General features: G+C 42.3%; 1 protein-coding gene across 5 annotated transcripts in view; it reads right to left on the bottom strand.

Moving 5' to 3' along the window:
- Positions 1-22,081: 22,081 nt before the first annotated feature.
- Positions 22,082-25,008, bottom strand: part of elavl2 (ELAV like neuron-specific RNA binding protein 2) — a 49,798-nt gene continuing 46,871 nt past the window's right edge. For 2 of the 5 annotated variants that reach the window (XM_063008175.1, XM_063008176.1), the window contains exons 7-8: positions 24,787-24,825; positions 22,082-22,409 (exon numbers count right to left, since the gene is read on the bottom strand). In XM_063008175.1, coding sequence (XP_062864245.1) covers positions 22,082-22,409; positions 24,787-24,825 — 367 coding nt within the window. The remainder of the gene's footprint in view (positions 22,410-24,786; positions 24,826-25,008) is intronic. The other 3 variants (XM_063008177.1, XM_063008178.1, XM_063008179.1) reach the window with 2 other exon arrangements.

Genomic DNA, 25,008 nt, shown 5'->3' with positions numbered 1-25,008 from the left:
AAATGAGTTCTATATAGATTCTATCTGTTTATGTTTAGTTCCTGTAACACACTGCTCTGTATGTGCTGTAGAAAACTATTCAAGATTTAAAACATACTTTATTTTAAATAAACTTTATTTAAATTAATAATATTAATAAAATCATAAATTATTAAAAATAAAGTGACAAAAGTCATTTTTTAAGCAATAATTTTATTAATAAATATAACAGTAATAATAATAATAATAACAGTAATAATAGCATTAATAATACTAATAATAATGTTTGGAATAATAGCTGTAGTAAAATTATTATTATTAATTATATTAGTATTATATATATATAAAATGCTATTATTATTATTATTATTATTAATAATAATAATAATAATAATATAATGATATTAATAATAATATTAAATTATAATAAAATAATAACAATAATAATATTATTATTAATAACAATAACAATAATAATATTATTAATAATAATATTAATAATGACAATATTAATAATGTTAATAATAATAACAACAATAATAATATTAATAATAATAATAATAAGAAGAATATTATTAATAATAATAATAGTATTGATAATAATAAAATTATAATAATAATGTTAATAATAATAATAATAACAATAATAATAATTTTAATAATAATAATAATATTATTATTAATAATAATAATAGTATTGATAATAAAATTATAATAATAATGTTAATAGTAATAATATTAATATTAATAATAATAATAATATTAATAATAATAATATTAATAATAATAACAATAATAATAATAATAATAATTATAATAGTATTGATAATAATAAAATTATAATAATAATGTTAATAATAATAATAATGTTAATAATAATAATAATGTTAATAATAATAATGTTAATAATAATAATATTAATAATAATAATAATATTAATAATAATAATAATAATTATTATTATTATTATTAATATAAAATAATAATAATAATAATGGCTGCACTGTGTAAAACAGTGTTTTTTACATTAATAATTAACATTAATTTATTATAAATGTATTTTCCCATCATGGTTCTCTAGACTGTAAACACATTTTGTGTTAATCACAAACCTTGTTGTTAGAAAATGTAATGGGGGTTGTATAGATCTTGACCTTTGACCTCTGAGAATGGGAGGACATAATTGAGTCCACCAGGACATACTAAACTCTGTGTGTGTGTGTGTTCTATATTTTGACATGCAGTTGATTAGCAGTGTGTCACTTCCCCCACACCCCCAAAATAGCAGCATCTCCAGCCAGCACACACACACACACACACACACACACACTTGGAGACTTGTGTAGGTTGAACATCCACGTGCTTGTTCTGCTTCCATAAACCGCAATAAGATCTGTCTGGACTCTCGACCCGGGTTCGAGTCTCGGTGTGGATGGTCGAGACCCTTTATCATCATCAGGTTCATACTGATCATCACACGTGTGTTCATGTGTAACAATAACAGGCTGATAATCCAGCATCACAGGTCATGAACTCAACTCATGACTCTCATAAAAGGACTTGTGGACAACAAAAGTCAGCAACATTAGTTATGTGTGAAAATTATATATATACAGTATATATGATCCGACATCATTCTGATCATGTCATTTTCTGCTGTCTAATAATAATAATAATAATAATAATAATAATAATAATAATAATAATAATAATAATAATAATAATAATAATAATAATAATAATAATAATAATAATAATAATAATAATAATAATAATAATAATAATAATAAAAACGCTCCGGCCATCTAAACCCCCCAACACACAAGCAATGTGTAAATGTTCCAGCCAGCTTTCAGCGTAGTGATGCGTCGCTCCCTACTTAAAATGGTGGAATACCCTACGTAGTGCACTTCACAGTAACAGATAATGTGAATGGAACGCTCCTACAGAATCGGCGCTGATGATTGTAAGAACCGCTTTCTGAACCAATCAGAGCTTCTGATTGTAATTGTTAGTAAGAAATGCTGTTATTTGCATTTATTCAGTTTGCGTCACACAGATGACGTGGTAATGAAACGCTCGATCAGCTTTCCAACGACTTCCTGTTTTACTTTCTGACCGGGAAAAGTTTGGAGGTTTTTAATTATAAGCACATTTACAAAATAACGGATTCTGTTCCTAATGGGACGCACGCTTATAAATGTAATAGCATCTGGAAGAACAGAAGCTAAGGTAAGCAGCGGTTATGATTGTTTTTGCTGTGTTTGGGATTTTGGCCGCTGTGCCGTAATTTGCAATGAAAACAAAACGTCAGTTTAAGCTTTTAACTGGAACCTGGGAAAGTAAAAACACGAAGTAAAATGGCTAAATACACTCACTAACCTGTTGTTATTTTTATCTGAACTTACAGATTATTTCTTTATTTCTACGCTAAAGACTCGTGACTTGACTCGGACTCTAGCCGAATGATCTCACAGTGCGACGAGTAATGATCCTCTAACATTGTGTGAACCGTAGAACCAAGACACGCCCCAAATATTTATATACGCATAAAATACCCCCCCAATATACTGATATACAAATAATGTTAGAATCCTGTGTAGACCCACAGCTTTATCGTATCGAGGGTTATAAAGGAAGTGTGGCGTACATGTCAGTGCAGGTAATCTGGACGACTGAATTTATCTCTGTCGTGTTTATTTTATTTATTTATTTTTTGTGTTGCACGTCAGAGCGGAATCAGGAGAACGCTAGCGGAGAGGACAGGATGATTTACGAGCCAGATGAATGAAGAGCGCTTCGGCTTCTGTTGGTTATTTGCTCAGGCAGCCGTGACAAATGCGACGGAATAGATTCATTAATTACTTAATCGCTCGGGTAAATAAACACTGATAAATGTCTGCGGGTCGGGACGAATCTCGCTGCTGCAGAATTTATTAGCGCGGAGCAGGAGCGGTCGGAGGGATTCGTCAGGTAAAGAGAAGAAGCTCTGGAGTGTTGCTAGCGTACGTGTAGCGTAGCTTATCTTAGTTTCGTCATTTTGTACTAAAATTATTCGTACATCTGTTTTGTTTCTGCTTATTTATGGATCTCCAACCCCTTAGCAGATTCTCACAGGGAGCTTCAGTACGCAACGAACACGCTATCAACTCTGTATTGCTCCACCGTGGTGGCGCCTCGACCGGACAGCAGGGGTCACTGTTGCATTAGGGATCTGACCCGCCCCTATAGCTTTCCTCTATTCAGACACTGCCACCCGAGTGTCCTGCTGTAAGTAGCTAGAGTCAAGGGAACCTAACTCGCTGGACTTAACGTACTTCAGTGCTAGGTTCCAAAATTGCAGCAACAGTTTAGGGAAGCTCCTTTCCTGTTCCAGCATGACTGCTTTAAATCAAGACAAACCGTTTGTTTTTGGAGCAGGACGTCTGACCAGCTCCTGGTCAGGCGTCCGAATAATTTTGACCGTACAGCGTTTGTAGCTTTGCTGTGAAGGAGAAAACGAGCCGCTAACACGTCTGTACACTTCTGAGATATGTTCTGTTCTTTCTCCATTATCATTTTATTCTTCCCCCTCGAGGCCGGACGAGCAAGTGGATTATGTTGTTCATTTGACCTTTTCAGAAGCCCCTGTCCACACACACACACACACACACACACACACACACACACACACACACACACACACACACCACCCGCTGCCATCTGTGTTCATTTCGAGTGTATCTGTCTCATTTATTACTCTTAAACAGCGTTTGGTGTCACACTCATGGTGCCAAGGTCGTGTGTGTGTGTGTGTGTGTGTGTGTGGTCAGGTTCAGGGTCTCATGATCTCAAACCTTTTTGAGTACTGAATTAAGTGCAGACTTTGGGGTTTTGATCTTGACTTTGATCTCGACTTTGATCTCGAGCTGAGTGCAGGCTTGACTGAATGGCTCATTGACCTGTGATTTGAAATGTCTGCGATGGTACATGAACGTTGGGACGTGAAGAGGACCTCATACTCAAGTCGTAGCTAAAACACTTGACTGTTTCTTGACTTGAGTATTAAATGATCAGGACTTTGGACTCTAGTCTGGACTGAGTTACCTCTGTACTTAAATGCTTATGGACTTCAGTGTTGGACCTAGTAGAGTTTGCTGTAACAGTGGACAGTATTGACATTAAATTGAGTTTTAGTTCTAAGTAAGATTTAACTTGAGTAGCCGCTTAGTACCTTTGTACTTCAGTAATTGAGTAGCGTTTTTGTACTTGAGTAGTACTTTAATACTTGTAGCGCCCTTGTACTTGAGTTGTACTGTAGTATTTGAGTAGTGGCTTTGTACTTGAGTAGTACTGTAGTATGTGAATAGTACTTTAGTATTTGAGTAGTACTGTAGTCTTTGAATAGTACTTTAGTACTTGAGTAGTACTGTAGTATTTGAGTAGTGGCTTTGTACTTGAGTAGTACTGTAGTATTTGAATAGTACTTTAGTATTTGAGTAGTACTGTAGTATTTGAATAGTACTTTAGTACTTGAGTAGTACTGTAGTATTTGAATAGTACTTTAGTACTTTAGTACTGTAGTATTTGAATAGTATCTCAGTACTTGAGTAGTACTGTAGTATTTGAGTAGTGGCTTTGTACTTGAGTAGTACTGTAGTATGTGAATATTACTTTAGTACTTGAGTAGTACTGTAGTATTTGAGTAGTGGCTTTGTACTTGAGTAGTACTGTAGTATTTGAATAGTACTTTAGTATTTGAGTAGTACTGTAGTATTTGAATAGTACTTTAGTACTTGAGTAGTACTGTAGTATTTGAATAGTACTTTAGTACTTGAGTAGTACTGTAGTATTTGAATAGTATCTCAGTACTTGAGTAGTACTGTAGTATTTGAGTAGTGGCTTTGTACTTGAGTAGTACTGTAGTATTTGAATAGTATCTCAGTACTTGAATAGTACTGTAGTATTTGAGTAGTGGCTTTGTACTTGAGTAGTACTGTAGTATGTGAATAGTACTTTAGTATTTGAGTAGTACTGTAGTCTTTGAATAGTACTGTAGTCTTTGAATAGTACTTTAGTACTTGAGTAGTACTGTAGTATTTGAATAGTACTTTAGTACTTGAGTAGTACTGTAGTATTTGAGTAGTGGCTTTGTACTTGAGTAGTACTGTAGTATTTGAATAGTACTTTAGTATTTGAGTAGTACTGTAGTATTTGAATAGTACTTTAGTACTTGAGTAGTACTGTAGTATTTGAGTAGTGGCTTTGTACTTCAGTAGTACTGTAGTATTTGAATAGTACTTTAGTACTTGAGTAGTACTGTAGTATTTGAATAGTACTTTAGTACTTGAGTAGTACTGTAGTATTTGAATAGTACTTTAGTACTTGAGTAGTACTGTAGTATTTGAATAGTACTTTAGTACTTGAGTAGTACTGTAGTATTTGAATAGTACTTTAGTACTTGAGTAGTACTGTAGTATTTGAGTAGTGGCTTTGTACTTGAGTAGTACTGTAGTATTTGAATAGTACCTTTGTACTTGAGTAGTACTGTAGTATTTGAATAGTACTTTAGTACTTGAGTAGTACTGTAGTATTTGAATAGTACTTTAGTACTTGAGTAGTACTGTAGTACTGAAGTAGCGCCTTTGAACTTGAGTAGTATTGTAGTACTTGAGTAGTACTTTAGTACTTGTAGTGCCTTTGTACTCAAGTAGCACTTTTGTACTCTAACTTCATTGGACTGAGGTAGCAGCTTAGAGACTAAATACTTGACTTGTATTTAGCTTTATTAGTGGCTCTGTAATGAGCCTAGGCACTAAAGATCTAGATTCGACTTGAGCGAGTTATAGACTGTGGTTACGGCCTGTGATGATATATATATATATATATTCTCCCTGTATACATGTGGGCTTTCTCTAACACGAATATAGCGATATGACTTGGGCCTCCAGTATTCTGGGCGGTACCAAACTCTCTGAGACCCAGACCACGCTGACACAGTTACTTATAAATGATGAATAAACGGATGAAATGTGTTTGGCCCTGTGCGTGCATGTGGTGAATATGGTTACTAGTTTTAAAGTGTGGAAGGGGTGTGCGGTGTGTATGTGTGTGTGTATGTGTGCGGTGTGTATGTGTGTGTGTATGTGTGTGTGTATGTGTGCGGTGTGTGTGTGTGTGTATGTGTGTGTGTGTGTGTGTGTGTGTACGGTGTGTAATCTTGTCAGTTCAGTGGAACATTAAAATGAATCATGGTTTGTGCGGTGGAAATAAAGTTCATTTTTTATCCGGACACCTCATCCGTCATCCTGGGAGAAAAAGTGGCCGGCCGCTGATATTAATCTGGCACCGAGGCAGCCACGTCCCCGGAGTGTGTGTGTGTGAGAGAGAGAGAGAGTGTGTGTGTGTGAGAGAGAGAGAGAGAGTGTGTGTGAGAGAGAGAGAGTGTGTGTGTGTGTGTCTGTGTTTGATGTAAATGCTCACATTTTTCAGGCACATGAACTCGGAGGACACGTGGAAGAATTCGTTCAAACTAAACTGCGCTCAACATTACAAAAACCCTTGACGTTCAATCTTCCACGCTTTCGGGAGGAGGGGGGTTGGTCATATCCAATTCCCTGATCGTATTCCACCTTTACTCCTGACCGAGGAGGGTCGTGACTAACACACACCCCCTCCAGCACATGTGCGGTACGGACCGCTTCTTTTTACCTGCACCAGATGGGGTCATATGTTCATACGGAGATCCGTATCGCGCACAGAGAGTCACGCACTGATCCCCATTATCCCCAGCAGGGGGCGTAACTGCAGCAGTTATAAGGAACCCCTACAGCCATCCCTCCCACAGTGGAGCCAGTCGTTGTCTGTATAGGTGCCCGGCGGGCCGACAGCAGAATAGCAGAGCTGAGATTTGAACCAGAGAGCGCACACACACACACACACACACACTCTTCCATGAACCGCTACCCATGGAAATGCAGCGTCTGATAAAACACACACACACCAGCCGAGTGTTAAAACGTGTAAAAAACAAATGAATAGTGTGTGTATTTCTGCTGGCACAAATCTCTGGAGGTTCCAGCATGATGGATCAACACTGACACACACACACACACACACACACTGTCAGTGCTGATAGATTGAAGCTCACAGCAGTTTTAGTTGAGCTCCATTCTGAACGCTGCAGAGTAAAGCTGTGAATAAGCAGCCTGGTTTATTTACGTGCCACGTTTCTGCGGTCGTGCGCTCACTACACACACACACACACTTACCTGGTCACTTATTCATTTACATTCACACACACACACACACACATACCTGGTCACACACTCACTCATCTAGTCACTCACACACACACACACACACACACACACACACACACACACACACTCACTCACCTGGTCACACACTCACTCATTTGGTCACTAACACACACTCACTTGGTCACTTATTCATTGACACACACATACACACTTACCTGGTCACACACTCACTCATCTAGTCACTCACACACACACACACACACCTAGTCACACACTCACTCATTCGGTCACTCACACACACACTCACTCACTCACCTGGTCACTTATTCATTTACACACACACTCACCTGGTCACACATTCGCTCGCCTAGTCACACACACTCGCACACTCACTCACCTGGTCACGCATTTGCTCGCCTAGTCACACGCTCACTTATCTGTTCACTCGCACACACACTCACCTGGTCACACACTCATTTGGTCACTTACACACACTCACTCATCTGGTCACTTAATCATTTACACACACACACTTACTCATCTGGTCACTCACCTGGTCACACGCTCACTTATCTGTTCACTCGCACACACACTCACTTGATCACACACTCATTTGGTCACACACACACACACTCACTCACTCACTCACCTGGTCACACACTCACTTATCTGGTCACTCGCACACACACTCACTTGGTCACACACACACACACACACACACTCCCTCACTTATTCTCCATTGCTCACTCACTCACTCTTACTCAGCCGCTCTCTCACACACACACTCTCACACACACTCACTTGTACTTACACTCTGAATGGTTCCTCCTCACAGGGATTTAATTAGCCGGCTCCGGGAGGAGGGGAGCGCTCGTTTTGGGATGGAGTTCAGCGCCTCCGCGCCCCCTCCGACAGAATTACCTCAGACGAACCATAATTAATATTTTCTCCCTGCAGCGGCCGCCCAACGCTAACGAGCAATCACCGGATGAACCGCTGCTCGTTGTTGCTCCACTCAGCCGGATCAAATTAGTTCCTCACTCACTAACCCTGTAGCGCCGCGCGCCCGGCCCCTCGCTAATGTGCTGATTAAGTGCCGTGTGTGTAAATAAGCAGCCGTGTGCGTCCGTGTGCGCTGTCTGCTAGCATTCTGAACCTTAGCGAACGGCTAATCTTAGTCAGACACGCGAGAGGGTAAAGGTCACTGCGTACTGCTCGGCTCTCTGATGATTGGATGATTTAAAGCTTCCGTGTTGTTTCTTTGTTTATCAGGCTTCTAATGAACAGGGCGTCCGAGTCATGCCCTCTTCCCCTCATTTAGCTATGTTGTATCTCTGTTCAGTACATTTTCAGTCATGTCAGTACATTGTCGTCACTTTGTGATGGTTGTCTGCACAGATGGGTCAGCTTTCTCCAGCGCCCTCTGTCTCGAGTCGCCTCGATAACACTTCCTTCAGTGTGGGCATGTGGGCGCCTCATCAAACGCCCAGACTAACGTAACTCCTGGGACTTAACGTGTCTCAGGAGCGCCGTTTCTGTTCTGGCCGTCTCGTCCACTCGCTCAGTGGTGATCATCTTCCTACATGAGATTTGCAGCCGTTTTCCAATGCACACTATACACTGATCAGCCATAACATTAAAACCACCTCCTTGTTTCTACACTCACTGTCCATTTTATCAGCTCCACTTACCATATAGAAGCACTTTGTAGTTCTACAATTACTGACTGTAGTCCGTCTGTTTCTCTAAATGATTTGTTACCCCCTTTCATGCTGTTCTTTAATGGTCAGGACCCCCACAGAGCAGGTATTATTTAGGTGATGGATGATTCTCAGCACTGCAGTGACACTGACATGGTGGTGGTGTGTTAGTGTGTGTTGTGCTGGTATAAGTGGATCAGACACAGCAGCGCTGACTTGTTTTTTCTTGACTTCCCAAATATATGATGGAGTCCACTTGTTCCAATCTTCCACCATGTTCTCCAGGACGTCTCCAGCGTTCATCATCACTTTCCATTGGCTAAATTCCTTCTCCGCCACCTTCTGTGCAGTTCTTCTGGTCATGTGACTGATAATATGGCATCATCAGCGGACCTGAGACTGCAAATGGTCGTTCCACTGATCCTGAATCCTCCGGAACATCTTCGTAGTGCCTTTCACATCATGATAAGGAATCCGGTATATCCCATAATGCTCTACTGTGCTATTTCCTTCCTCCATATTTAGGTGTCTCTAATTCCTGATGTGATTCTGATTCCTGAGCCTCAGACTAGCTGGGTTGTTTTATTAATTAGGTTTTTAATTTTTAATTGAACACTATTTGCTCAGGTTTTTCCTAAAGCTAAATAATTGGAGCACTAAAAGTTTTATAGCAAAAGTATGTGGACACCTGACATTTACATTTATAACATTTAGCAGATGCTTTTACAGTTACTTGACTGATTTAATGAAAGTCATCGATGGTTAGAGGCCTAACATTGGCATATTAGTGGTGAGATTCGAACCATTGACCCTGTGATCACTAGTCCAGTGACCATAAGACGTTCCATTCTGAAACTGAGGGGATTGCTTTTAGAGTTGCGGTTTTAACAGCCTCCACTCCTCAAGTCTTATCGATTAAACTGCACCTGTTGGATTTGAGTGTGGCTAAAACACCTGAATGCACCTGAAGACCCAGCAAGAATGGATCTCCTGTCCACAGTCAGACAGGATTTACTCTCTCCTCTCTCTCTTCTCTCTCTCTGTATATTTTGGTACTTTTGCTCTGCAGAATGAAGCGAGGGAGGGGAGTGGACAGATGAAAGGGTTGCTATAGGAACCGCTCCGGGAGTACAATAATTTTTCCCTCCCGCCACAAAGAGAGGGTTTCGGAAGGAGTCGGAAGATCTCAGATCGACGCCGCGGCGCTGATGGACCCCTCCATCACAAAGGAGACGTGCGGAGCATTATGGGATGCGGCCCTTTCTTTCGGTGACGAGCCATCGCTCAGTCATCGTACGGCGGGAGCGCGGTCGCCGGCACAGAACGAGACGCCGAGCGCTTTCAAGGAGAGCGATCGAATAAAAGGGACACAAAGCACTTTGACAGGCGGCGTTCAGAATCATAATGTACTGCGGAGGACCGGGTTCGGATTCATCTGGAAGTGTCACTTCATGAGCAGAAAAAAAACCTGATCTTCATCGCAGACGTTCGTCTGAACACACAAATAAATTAAATCATGTTTTTATTTATTTAATCGTGGTTCAACACCTTTATTCCTCCTAAACAGCAAGGACTGGATTCTCGTTCCCTTGGTGCTCAGGTTGAGCTCTAAGCTGACATGAAGGGCTGTGTCTGATGGGGTGGGCTGGTCGAACTGGTTCCTCATTGCTGCTGTAATTGTGACCTCTGCTGGCAGGTTGATTCACGGATAGTAGCGCGTGACTCTCTGAACACGATACCGCTCTGACAGTGATACTCGGGGGTCTGCAGCAGTCAGGGAAGCGGATATGACTAAATTTGGGAACTATCTAAAAATAGAATAATGCTTTGAATCAGAAAGTTCAGCTTTTGGGTGTGAACTGTCGGTTTCAGGTCTCGCCAAACCATCTTTTTACATCTAAAGTGATTTTTACACGTGACTGAATATTAACCAAGCAATTAAGGGCCTCGCTCTAGGGCCCAACAGTGGCAACTGTGTTTTTTGGGTGATTTTTCTTGACCTTTCCTGATCTCCTCGATATTCACACCACACATTCCTTACATCACGCCGTAGACAGTGGTGCCGTTTTTATGTTTCTACCATTTTCCAAAGCTGAGATCTGATGCTTTTATATTCAACAAGTTCCAGTCATTAAATGGGATGAAATAAAAAGGCCAGATCTCAGTGATGGAACATGACAGAAACACCAAACTTAGGATTGTGTTTTTTGGGTGATTTTTCTTGACCGTTCCTGATCTCTTTATTTTACACCACTTCAGAATGTTAGAATATTGCTGATGTCTGAGGTTTGCTGTGGTTTTATTCTTGCTTAATTTGTCTGGTTTGGTCTCTCCTGATATACCAGAGGAAGTCAGCGAAGGAGTGAATGAATCCAGAGCTTAATCCAGGATACGAGACCCTGATCTGATAAACACCGGGCTCAAGACTCCTCCTGTGTATTTAGTTTTATTAGCTTTAGAGCGAGCGTTTTTGAACGGATGGATTAGCGGATGAATCCACGCATGACTGGTAAAATTGGACCTGCGTGAATCATCTGTTTAAAATTCAGAATGATTCTAAAGTTGGAGGAGGAATAAATGAAGCGACAAATGTTACTGATAATAAATGTTTAGTCAAGAGCACAAAATTACTGGTACATTACTGTGGGTGGATGAAGAGAACAATGGAAGGATGAAACAATGGACTGAAATGATGGATGAACGAATGGATGCATAGAACAATGGATAGCTAGAACTGGATGGATGGAACGATGTATAGATCAGACAATGGGTGGATGGAAGCATGAAATGATGGGTGGAATGATAGGTGGAATGATGGGTGGAACGATGGGTGGACGGATCTAAGAAATGATGGGTGGAACGATGGGTGGACGGATCTAAGAAATGATGGGTGGAACAATGGATGATGGAGATGATGGATGAATGCATAATTGGATGGATGGAATGATGGATAGATGGAACAACAGAACGATGGGTGGATGAATGGTTGGATGGAAGGAAGCATGGAATGATGAATAAATGGAACAATGGTTTGTATGAACGATGGATAGATGGAACAAAGGATGCAAAGAACGATGGATAGCTAGAACAATAGATGATGGATGGATGGAACATTGTATAGATCAAACAATAGGTGGATGGATCTAAGGATGGATGGAAGCATGGAACAATAGATAGGTGGCTGGATGAATGGGTGATGGATAGATGAATGAATGCATGGATGGTAGAAGGATGGATGGAACAGTGGATTGTATGAATGATGGCTAGATGGAACAATAGAACGATGGGTGGATGAATGGATGGAAGCATGGAATGATAGATCTAAGGATGGATGGAACGTTGTATAGATCAAACAATAGGTGGATGGATCTAAGGATGGATGGAAGCATGGAACAATAGATAGGTGGCTGGATGAATGGGTGATGGATAGATGAATGAATGCATGGATGGTAGAAGGATGGATGGAACAGTGGATTGTATGAATGATGGATAGATGGAACAATAGAACGATGGGTGGATGAATGGATGGAAGCATGGAATGATAGATCTAAGGATGGATGGAATGTTGTATAGATGGAACAGTGGGTGGATGATGGATGGAACAATAGATAGAATAAACAATGGGTGGATGGATGGAATGATGTATAGATTGATCAATAGGTGGATGGATGATGGAAGCATAGATTTGTTTGTTTGTTTTGGTTATTTTGGAAGTATAGAACAATGGAATGATGGGTGGACAGATGGATGAATAAATAGATGTACGGATGGGTGGATAAATGATTTAATGCTCCGTTCATCTGTCTGTCTGTCTGTCCACCCACCCAAAGTGCACCAACACCTCATCATCTCAAGTACTCATTATAAATTTTGTGGAACTTGAGGTGGACGCTATGGGTGCGACAGATAAAAACTCACAGCTCTGCTGTTTCCTGATGAACGGATCATAAACTCACACAGTCTCATTAGCATCAGGTGCCCGAGTTTAACGAGGTGTGGAATCCTTGAGCGCTCGATCAGAGCGACGGTCTGAATCAATCTCTGTCTGTTTATTCATGACGGATAGATGATGGATGTCAGCGCCGGCTCCTCGTACCTGTCTAATTAGTGATGGATGGATGAAAACGTGGACCTACAGAAATTCTCCTCAGTCACTGGATGGATGGATGGATGATGGATGGATGGATGGGCGGACGGATGAACGGCGACAGTGGAAAAACAAATCACGTCAAGTGTTCCGAGCGCGTTTCACTGGGAGTCGCCGTCTGGTTACTGATGGATCCCTGATAAATGGACGTCCTTTTAGATACGGAATCTGAACAATAAATAAATCCGGATTCTACCGACTCACTGATAAAAGTAAAAGAGCTCAATCATGATGATTAGTACTGTGATTAGTTTTGTGATAGTACTGTACAAGTCTGGATAGATAGCGATTAGTACCAAATCACAGTTCTCTGGACCTGAGCTCATCTCAGATGGATCGAAAGACAATGAAAACGTGTGCTCCGGTCAGATGAGTCCAGTTTTTAGGTGGATAAATGCTGTGGATTCGCTCACCTGACCAGAAATGCCCCAAATTTCCACCCTGCTGCTCAGCGATTGCTTAATAAGTTGATGTTAACCTTCATCCATCCATCAAAATGTTTCGTCCAGCCACAGAGATCCCAAAACACACTTCTGTAGATGTCATTTGCATCATTGATTGATATAATCTAGCAGCAATGGCCTATGGATAAATACACTGATCAGCCATATATATTATATATATCATATACTGTATATACAGTATATCATATTATATATAGAAGCACTTTGTAGTTCTACAATTACTGACTGTAGTCCATCTGTTTCTCTACATTTGTGTGTTGTGCTGGTATGAGTGGATCAGACAGCAGCGCTGCTGGAGTTTTTAAAACACTTCACTGTCACTGATGGACTGAGAATAGTCCACCAACCAAAAATATCCAGCCAACAGCGCCCCGTGGGCAGCGTCCTGTGACCACTGATGAAGGTCTAGAAGATGAGCGACTCAAACAGCAGCAATAGATGAGCGATCGTCTCTGACTTTACATCTACAAGGTGGACCAACTAGGTAGGAGTGTCGAATAGAGTGGACAGTAAGTGGATCGGTGTATAAGATTAGCAGTTTTTAGCGTTCAGCTTTTTGTCATTATGGCGAGAGACGTAGCATGCTGTTCCCGTTTGTCTGATGGACGCTTGAAAACCTTCGACTCTTCTGATAGATCGTGAAAGCTCTGAGCTTTCTGAGGTGCCTCCAGTGGATCATATTTTGTGCTTTATTTAGTTCCCTATCGGAAACCGGCCGTCCCAGTCGGTCTGGTGAAGGACGTACTGAACGTGAAGTGTCGGCTCTTCTGCTCACGTTACACGGACACTCGACCAGGACGACGGCTCGCACTCTCACCGGCACTCTCAAAAAAAAAGAGAGACGTTTGATCTGTACCCTCTGATGGTTTTGGAGGGGGTGTGAAGTTGACCACGGGTTAAGTGCTGATCCACTCGTCGGGAGGGGAGGATGTTCGCTCTCAGCGCTGCGTGGGTGGGTTTGTGTGCACTGGAAACGACTGCAGAGGTCCAGCGGCTGGACGCAAACACACACACACTGTATTTTTAGGAGAGTGTTCCCTGGTGAAGGTGCTTCTCCTTTATATCTTCAAAATATGTTCATTTTACTATTGTGCTACTGAAAAATTGCCTGACCGCAAGTGCTGTTCCAAAACCATGAATGGCAAAGTGGTAAAATACACTAGCTCACTGCTCCTGATATCTGGGGATCCAGGGTTTAGGGTTCAAATCTCAGCGGTGCCTAGTTACAGGGAGTCAGTGCCTAAATAAAAATAGGAGTGTTGCATTGGTTGGCATTATTTAGTTTTATTTTCAAAATCCCATGTAGATGTTAGTGGATCAGATATAGCAGCGCATCTGGAGTTTTTAAACACCTCACTGTCGCTGCTGGATTGAGAATAATCCACCAACCAAAAATATCCAGCCAACAGCGCCCCGTGACCACTGATGAAGGTCTAGAAGATGAGCGACTCAAACAGCAGCAATAGATGAGCGATCGTCTCTGACTTTACATCTACAAGGTGGACCAACTAGGTAGGAGTGTCTAATAGAGTGGACAGTGAGTGGACACGGTATTTAAAAACTCCAGCAGCGCTGCTGTGTCTGACCCACTCATACCAGCACAACACGCACTAACACACCACCATCATGTGAGTGTCACTGCAGTGCTGAGAATGATCCACCACCTAAATAATACCTGCTCTGTGGGGGTCCTGACCATTGAAGAACAGCATGAAAAAGGGTAACAAAGTATGTAGAGAAACAGATGGACTACAGTCAGTAATTGTAGAACTACAAAGTGCTTCTATATGGTAAGTGGAGCTGATAAAATGGACAGTGAGTGTAGAAACAAGGAGGTGGTTTTAATGTTATGGCTGATCGTGTATGTTTATTATTGTTAATAAACACTCAGAATTGCAACCAGGACCTGCTCTTCTACTGTAGTAAACACACACACACACACACACACTGCTGGCCAGTTAGCATCATATTTGGAATCTCTGCAGGAGAGATGATGAGTGGAAAATACACTGAGAAAAAGTGAGACCCTGATGCAACGGCAAGTCATTATCCAACCACAAACACAGATAACGGATCATTTAGGACACACACACACAGTAAATAATAAAAGGACCAGGATGCAGTAGGAAGAGAATCAGATCTGCGCTCACTGGCCACGTCGGCTTCACTTAACTAAGTTTGTCCACTTTATTTGTCGGTGCTTAGCCGGACGAGCTGCCGACTCGAGCTTGTTTGTTCCATCTCGCTTGTGTGTCTCAATTCTGGTGAAATAAAACAATTCAGTCAGTATCAGCACACCAGGCTCTGCTATTAGCCAGCCAGGCACCTACACAGACAACACTGGCTGTGTCTGAGGGTGGGAGGTGCTGATGGGATTCCTGACTGCTGCTGCTACTGGCCGGTCGAGGTGCCGCACAGAGACGATGCATAATAGGAGGCCAAAAGCTCCAACAGTGAGCACACGGAAGCAACGGAAGGTCGACTAGCCCAGGGGTTTTTAATCTTTTTGGATATGCGCCCCCTTCCGTGTGCTGACCTTAGATTTGCGCACCCCTACCAGGCTGAACACCCCTGGAGATCTTGTGGACTGATCCACCTTACAACGTACAGAAGTTCTGCTCCTTAGGTCCTGGTACCAGATACCAGAGAACTCATTTAGAGCTGATCGACAGCATGTTTTCATTATAAAGAAAACAAAACCACACAGAACTTAAACGGTAGGAGGATCGAACCCTGGTCAGCAGGACTGATTACTGTGCCACCATGCCAGACTTGTTAGGGATGCTAACAAGAAAAGCTCCAAATAGGGCCATTTAAAGTCATTATTGATGTATTAACCACATATATTTTGGGCCCCAGTATGAACAATGCGGTTGTTAGTGGAGCGGTTGTCGTTGTGGCGTAAGGACAACCATCTGCTTCTGAACACAGCAAAGACGAAGGAGCTCGTCATTGATTTTAGGAAGGTGAGGAGGGTCATTCAACCCCATAACCATCAATGGGGACTGTGTAGAAAGGGTCACAGATTTTCACCTCTTGGGATTTCACATCGAGGAGGACCTAACCTGTGGCGTGAACATCACAGAACTAACAAAGAAGGCACAGCAGAGACTCGCACAGCAGATAACATTGATCAGAGACTGCTGGTGGTGTTCTAACGTTTCACCATAGAGAGCTTCCGACACAGGTCTTCGTTGCCTTCAAAAAGCCCACAGAACTGTTATGGACAAGTCTCACCCCGGCCCGAAATGTTCCAGTAAATCCACCAAGGAAGGAATAAAAAAAAAAAAGAAATGGAGAGTTCTGGAATGGTCAAGTCAAAGCCCGGATCTTAATCGTATTGAGATGCTGTGGGGGGGATTTGAAACGGGCTGCGCATGCAAGAAACCCCTCAAACCTCACACAGCTGGAGAAATTCTGCATGGAGGAGTGGGAAAAACTGTCTCCCAGTCGATGTCGGAGAGTTATGGGAAACGTTGTTATTGTAAATTTTGTGATAGCAAATTATTGGTAATCTTTGTAAATTCTAGTTTTTTTTTATGTATTTTTTGTAACACTGTAGAGTATTGCACCTTAATTTCGTTACACCTGGTATAATGACAATAAAGATACAGTATTCCGATTGGTTTACTCAATCCCTACATTACAAGATGAAGGTTTTGTGTCCAATCAGAATCGTTTGTTCACAAGTTGCGCAGCTCTGCAGCTTTATTCTCGCCAGAATCATCACGGTTTGCTTTGATTTAGTTCCGTCTGGATGTTTTCCTGGAATAATCTGCATTTCCTAATCAAATCAAAGCCGATTTTTCCTCTCCAGCCTCCACGAGAACCCCGAACCGAACGCATCTGAGCACGCGCGTAGAGGACAAAAAAACCCAACATAAATAGCCAGGTGAAGCAAACACAGCCTTAAGTGGAGCGTGGAAAAAAGAAATCAATACACAATTACCTGTTTTCTTCTGCACACGGCGGGGGGGGGGGGGGGGGGGGGGGGGGGGGGGGTAAAGCAGCATCTAAACACAATTAAAAGAAAAACCCAGCACACGAGCTAAAAAAAACACAAAAACACACAGCAGAGGCTTTACACCAGTCGCCTCAGACGGACCGCTGTGCTGATGACTGGAGTGCTTAAACACAGCGGATTTACAAACCACACGGTAACGGTTTGTTTATCCAGCTACACGTTTCTCTCATCAGTCTGCTCATGACTAAGCGTTTCTGGAAGAGAAGCTGTAAAAATCTGCATGACCGTGATTATTAAGAACCTGAAACATCCTGAACGCTGCCCATTACTCTTACAATTGTGACTCAATACGGTTTAAGCCAGTGGTCCCCAACCACCAGGCCACAGACCGGTACCGGTCCGTGGGTCATTTATTACCGGGTTGCACAGAAAGAATAAAAAATTAGAGATGCTACAAAAGCAATTACATTTCCAACACTCTTCAGGTGTTATTGTCCCCAATCACCACTAGGTGGAAGCAGCGTCTCATTGCAGCAAAAAAGCTCAGGATTCACACTGATTTTCCGTTCTATAGTTAAGAAATTGAGGGTTAGGAGCCTTCCTCAGGGGCCCAAGAGTGGTAACTTGTCATGGTGGGGCTCGAACTAAGTCCAGTACTTTAACCCCTGAGCTGCCACTGATGTTGCACATCCAACACATCACAGTCACAAACAAAGTCCGTCATGATGACGAGTCTCCACATGATCATTACTTGTTGGGGCATCATGTGCATGGATGATAATCTTCATAAAAAGACGTCGAGAGAGGTAGAAAAAGGATTAGGAAGGTCTGGAACTTGAGAAGGAGAGAAAGTGAGATGTCTAGGATGACTAGGAGATGGTGAAAGGGATTACAGGAAGGCGAATAGGGAGAGAAAAGGGACAAGGAGGCAAAATGGATACAGATAGGGGGTTTAGCACAACGTAAAAACACCTTTTCAGTGCCCAGGTGGCACAGCGGGATATTTCGCTAGCACACCAGGGCCACCGGCCGGCTGGGCGCCATCTAGCGGGCATGATTGGCAGTGCCTGCAGGAAGGGCTGACCGGAATATGTGGGCGGGGTCTTCAAACGCTGTGTAAGGACCCTGATTGGCAGATGGAGAGGCGAAAAAAGGGTTCCGTTAAGGGCTGCACGCGGGTTGGAGGAGGCGCGAGCAGCAATATACCCACCTCGACTGCAATCAGGGACCCCCAGCAGTGGAAAAATTGACTACACTAAATTGGGAGAAAAACACATAAAACATATTAAAATATAGAAAGAAGCGGGACGTCCCTGATAAAAAACTTTCTGTACTCCTCAGACATGTATAAGGAAACCATTAATGCAAAGTTACCCATGCCACTGGTACCAACACAACCCCCACCCCAACCCTCACCCTAATCTAACCCTACAGCACATTTCTGCAGCCTAAACCAAGCACTGTACATTTTAACTGGGTCATGAATGATGCCGTGGAGGAGGGATAAGGGTAGGAAGGCAAAGGAGACAAAATAAGGGGGATAAGGAGGCGGTACAGTAGGGAAGAAGGCAATTAGTGCAATGTAAGGCAAAATAGTGAACAGAAAGGCAATCAGGTACAGGGAGAGAGGACTGATGATGAGATCGAGAGGCAAAGGTGTTCTAGGAGCATTTAAAAATAGGAAGATGGTTAGCGCTGAGATTCTGAACTGAGGAGGGGTCTTCAAACGCTGTGTAAGGACCCTGATTGGCAGTTGGAGAGGCGAAAAAGGGTTCCACTAAGGGCTGCGGATGTGTCGTTGAAGGCGCGAGCAGCAATATACCCACCTCGACTGCAATCAGGGATCCCCCAGCACCGGAAGACAAAATATGACATTTTCTCTTCTGAAAAAAGCCAACACAACCCCACTCCCAACCCCCTCTCCCTAATCTAACCCTACAGCACATTTCTGCAGCCTAAACTAAGCGCTGTACATTTTAACTGCGCCGATAGTGATGCTGTGGATAATGGAAGAGAACAGGAAGATAAACGGCATAGAGAAAAGGGTAAGAAGGCAAAGGAGTTAGTGCAATGTAAGGCAATATAGTGAACAGAAAGGCAATCAGGTACAGGGAGACAAACCCGATGATGAGATCGAGAGGCAAAGGTGTTATAGGAGCATTTAAAAATAGGAAGATAGTTAGAGCCGAGATTCTGAACTCCTCGGTTCAGATATACTTCTGCTAGGGCGGGATGACCGGACTACGTGGGCGGCTAAGCACTGTACATTTTTACTGGGTCATTAACAATGCATTGGAGGAGGGAAGGGAACAGGAAGGTAAAGGGTATAAGGGAAAGGAGTAGGGAGGCAAAGGAAATAGGGGAAGGCAGGTAAGGAGGCGATATAGTAGGGAAGAAAGAGGTAAAGAGGATGGGAAGGAGAGATGTGGAGGCAAAGGTGATGGGGGTATCGGATAGGGAGACAAAACCAATGATGAGATCGAGAGGCAAAGCTAATAATAATAAAAAGAAATGACTGATGAAGAAAAGCATGTAGAAACTGGATGGAATAAAAAGCAGAAGGAAAAATAAGTGAAATAAAGACAGCATGAGCACGTCCATCAGCTCTTTCTTCAGTTTTCTTTATTGATGTACCGAACATGAAAAAATACAAAGTATTCCAAACACAAAGGAAAATAAAACATGTACATCGTCTAATAATACTGTTTGTTTTAAATACCCAACGAAAAGATACTCAATACCCCCCCACTCAAAAGAAAACAAACAAAACAAATCAATCAGCTGTGCATAAGCTTATAGATAACAACCTTAAATAAATAATCCACACTACAGAACTGAGACTACAGAGGGGACGGGGTCGTCCTTCACGCCACGCTCAGACACGTCCGCGTTAGCAGCCAATTCATCTCCACGCTAAGAGCCCCCGATAAAAAAAACGACGAAAAATAATACAAAACAAAAAAAAACACACGGCGGCCGAAGACCGAGGAAGGAAAATGTGTCGCGTGTGGCGAGAAAAGCACCCGCCGTCCCCGAGCAGCACAAAGTCACAGTTCATCAATACAGAAACAAAGAATTATAATAATAATAATAATAATAAACAAAACAAACTAACTAATACTTCGATAATGCATAGCACACTGCCACACATCCGGGGAACCCCGAGCGATCCGATCGGGGCTTCATTCCGACACAAAGTGGAGAATTAACACGCCAGTGCGTTGCTACAGTCGCGGAAGACGAGCCCAGTCGGGCTCCCCGCGGTGAAAACGAGCCGCATACGACTTTATGTTCTCGTTCGTTTAAAACGGGTTCTAATAATAATAATAATAGTAATAATAGTAATAATAATAATAATAATATACATCAGGTGTCGTGTGAATACGAAAACAGAAATCTCAAAACGTCTCCTTTGCAAAACTGTGGCCGGGTAATTCTTACCACAAATATATTTAATGCTAAATATCTAGAGATAGATATAAATAAAAAACGTAAAGAAACCAACTGAGGTGCCTAGAATTTCTCAGAAGCAAGACTTTCTACAGACAAAACCACCAACGAATCCGATACAGTAATAATCGCATAAAATAATAATCGCATAAAGTTTCTCAACTGAATAAACGACTCTCATAGGCAAAGCAAAACACTCGGCCAGAAGGTGAACGGAAATGACCACGTACTCGTAAAGAAACCCGAAAATAAAAGCACCGAGAAGAAAAGCTACATATATTACTCAACATAATGACGTATTTACAGTTAAGTATATCAGCCGGGGGAGATCTCCTCCCTCGACTCTTTATTTTTAGATTTTTTTTTTTTATACCTTCCTCTAGCGGCTAAAAGCGTCGTCTGCTTTTACAGCCTTATACAAGCAGAGCCCACAGATTCCTTCATCACCAGCGAGTGCGCGTCTGCGTGTGGAATAAAACCGGCGCGCCGTCCGAGCACGGAGCACGAAGACGAAGACTCGAAGGAATCTCTGCGGTCGATAAATCGTTTCAGAAACGGACCGGGAAAAGTGTGGAAAAGCTCACAGGGTGTCGTATGAAGATTTCTCAAAGTCAAAATATTGTTTTTTTTTGTTCCGTTACCAGTAAAAAGTTTCTCCAAATTTCCTCTTTTTATAAAAATAGATATTTTTTTTTTAAACCCACATCAAAGAGGTTCGTAGCTCTTTGGCAAGGTATCGCTTTAAGAATTTTTTTTGTCTTTCACGTGTTTTTTTATTATTTATTTATCTTCCCCAAATATTGAAACAATAAAGTTCGGCGTCTGATGAAGTGACGAGAAATCAAACGTGTAACGTTATGAATCTTTTTTAGCAACACTAAGCATTTCCTTTTAAATTGAAACTAATGAACTAAAGTAAAGCACAAAAACAAAGAGCACAATCGTTACTCAACATGCCGCTAATCAATCATTCCCAAATCAAAAAGACCTGAACTAAAGATAAATAAATAAATCTACAGTAATGAGATTAACTTTCCCTCTGTAACACTGATCTGCAAAAACGTTTTGCTGTACATTTAAACCGTACGTCACGTTTCACCCCCCCCCCCCCCCCCCCCCCCACCCCCACCCGACAGTTAAGCCTTGTGCGACTTGTTGGTTTTGAACGAGACCTGCAGCACGCGGTCGCCGAGCCGGTAGCCGTTCAGGCTGGCGATGGCCATGGCGGCCTCGTCGTAGTTGGTCATGGTGACGAACCCGAAGCCCTTGCACTTGTTCGTGTTGAAGTCCCGGATCACCTTGACGTTGGTCACGGCGCCGAACGGGCCGAACATCTGCCACAGGATGCTCTCGTCGGCGTCCGGCGCCAGGTTGTAGACGAAGATGCACCAGCCCGTGCCCGCGTGACCCGGGATGTTGATGCCCAGGCTGGTGACGCCGTCGATGGCCATGGGGGAGAACCTACTGCCAGAGGGATCAGAGCGTCAGTGCACAGGTCACGCCTCCTCTTCATCTGCTCCATGAGGTGTGGTGATGTGAAAGTAAAGCTAAGTAACGATGGTACTAATGACTGCCAAAAGAAATGGGATGCGTCCCAATCCAAGGGTATCATTATACAGGATTTAGAATTGTTTGTTTGTTTGTTTATCAGGATTTTAACGTCGTGTTTTACACACTTTGGTTACATTCATGACAGGAACGGTCGTTACTCATTACACAAGGTTCATCAGTTCTCAAGGTGATCACAGTCGTGGACAATTTTGTATCTCCAATTCACCTCACTTGCACGTCTTTGGACTGTGCGAGGTAACCGGAACATCCGGAGTAAACCCACACGGACACGGGGAGAATGAATTATTTCAGCACGTCTCAGATTAGATCACACACACACACACACACACACACACACGTATATACAGTGAAGCCCGAAATTATTCATCCTCCTGGCAAATTTTGACTTAAAGTTACTTTTATTCAACCAGCAATTTTTTTTTTGGACCGGAAATGACACAGGCGTCTCCCAGAAGATAATAAGACGATGTACAAGAGGCATCATTATGGAAAAAAATATTTCCCAGCTTTTATTTACATTTGAACAAAAAGTGGCATGTCCAAAATTATTCATACCCTTCTCAATAATTAATAGAAAAGCCTTTATTGGCTATTACAGCAATCAAACGCTTCCTATAATTGCTGACCAGCTTTTTGCATGTCTCCACTGGTATTTTTGCCCATTCATCTTTAGCGATGAGCTCCAACTCTTTCAGGTTGGAGGGTCTCCTTGCCATCACCCTGATCTTTAGCTCCCTCCACAGATTCTCAATTGGATTCAAGTCAGGACTCTGGCTGGGCCACTGCAAAACGTTAAAGTTTTTGTCCGCTAACCATTTCTTCACCACTTTTGCTGTGTGTTTTGGGTCGTTGTCGTGCTGAAATGTCCACTGGTGCCCAAGGCCAAGTTTCTCTGCAGACTGCCTGATGTTGTTGTTGAGAATCTTGATGTATTGATCTTTTTTCATGATGCCGTTTACTGTGATTAGGTTCCCTGGTCCATTGGCTGAAAAACACCCCCAAATCATTAGGTTCCCACCACCATGTTTGACAGTGGGGATGGTGTTCTTAGGGTTGAAGGCTTCTCCTTTTTTACACCAAATGAAGGATACATCATTGTGGCCAAACAATTCAATTTTTGTTTCATCTGACCATAAAACAGAAGACCAGAAGTCTTCTTCTTTGTCCAGATGAGCATTTGCAAAGGCCAAGCGAGCTTTTGTGTGCCTTTTCTGGAGAAGTGGCGTCCTCCTTGGTCTGCGTCCGTGGAACCCAGCAGTGTGCAGTGTCCGTTGGACTGTCTGCCTTGAGACGTTGCCACCAGCAGAGCCCAGATTCACCAGGATGGCCTTGGTGGTGATCCTTGGATTCTTTTTCACCTCTCTCACTATCCTCCTGGCCAGCACAGGTGTCAGTTTTGGCTTCCGACCACGTCCTCTGAGATTTTCCACAGTGCAGAACGTCTTGTATTTTTTAATAATACTTTGCACTGTAGCCACTGGAACTTGAAAACATTTAGATATGGCCTTATAGCCCTTTCCTGACTTGTGAGCTGCCACAATGCACAGCCGCAGGTCCTTAGTGAGCTCCTTTGTCTTAGACATGACTGTCCACAAACCAACTGCAGAGAGTTGCTGTTTTTCACCTGATGAGTTGATTAAAACAGCTGTTCCCAATGAATCAGGGTAATTAGGATGCTTTAGAACAGCTTGGACTATTTGGAATGGTATAGAACTTTGGATTTTCCCATAGACTGTGACAGTTTGCAAAGGGTATGAATAATTTTGGACATGCCACTTTTTGTTCAAATGTAAATAAAAGCTGGGAAATATTTTTTTCCATAATGATGCCTCTTGTACATTGTCTTATTATCTTCTGGAAGACACCTGTGTCATTTCTGGTCAAAAAAAAAATTGCTGGTTGAATAAAAGTAACTTTAAGTCAAAATTTGCCAGGGGTATGAATAATTTCGGGCTTCACTGTAGAAGCGCGTATAAAACACGCAGATACAAGCATGCACAGACGCACAAACACACCCACAGGTAGACACGCACTCAAACCCGGGCCTGAAATAGTATTTCCACCGTGAACTATTTTATTTCACTTCTGTAGGACATAGTTCTACACACAGGGTACGATACTAGTGCTCGGAGGTCCAGGGTTCAGATGTTAGCGGTGCTATCGGGAGGGTGGACGCACGGAGGGCTGTTCCGAGAACAGCGGGTCCCTGTCCTATATGAGCATGTTGCATATACAGCACAAAGGAGGACGTCTGTGTGCTCTAACTTACCTCTTCACTCCGTAAGCCATGTTCAGCAGGTTATCCAACCTGAAAGAAATCAAACGTTCATCAGAACACGGACAGAGATGGAAGGAATGAACAAGAAACTAAGAATAACACCGATTCAGGAGGAACGACGTTCATCTGTAGGGCCGGGTATCGCCACTAATTTCCTGGATCGATTCGATTCCGATTCAACACATTTGTGCAGCTGTTCAGAGAACGAATGTG

Source organism: Trichomycterus rosablanca, chromosome 14, assembly GCF_030014385.1.
Source record: "Trichomycterus rosablanca isolate fTriRos1 chromosome 14, fTriRos1.hap1, whole genome shotgun sequence".
Taxonomy (NCBI): Eukaryota; Metazoa; Chordata; class Actinopteri; order Siluriformes; family Trichomycteridae; genus Trichomycterus; species Trichomycterus rosablanca.
Note: the sequence above shows the minus strand (reverse complement) of the source record. Positions and strands in the feature narration are given on the sequence as shown.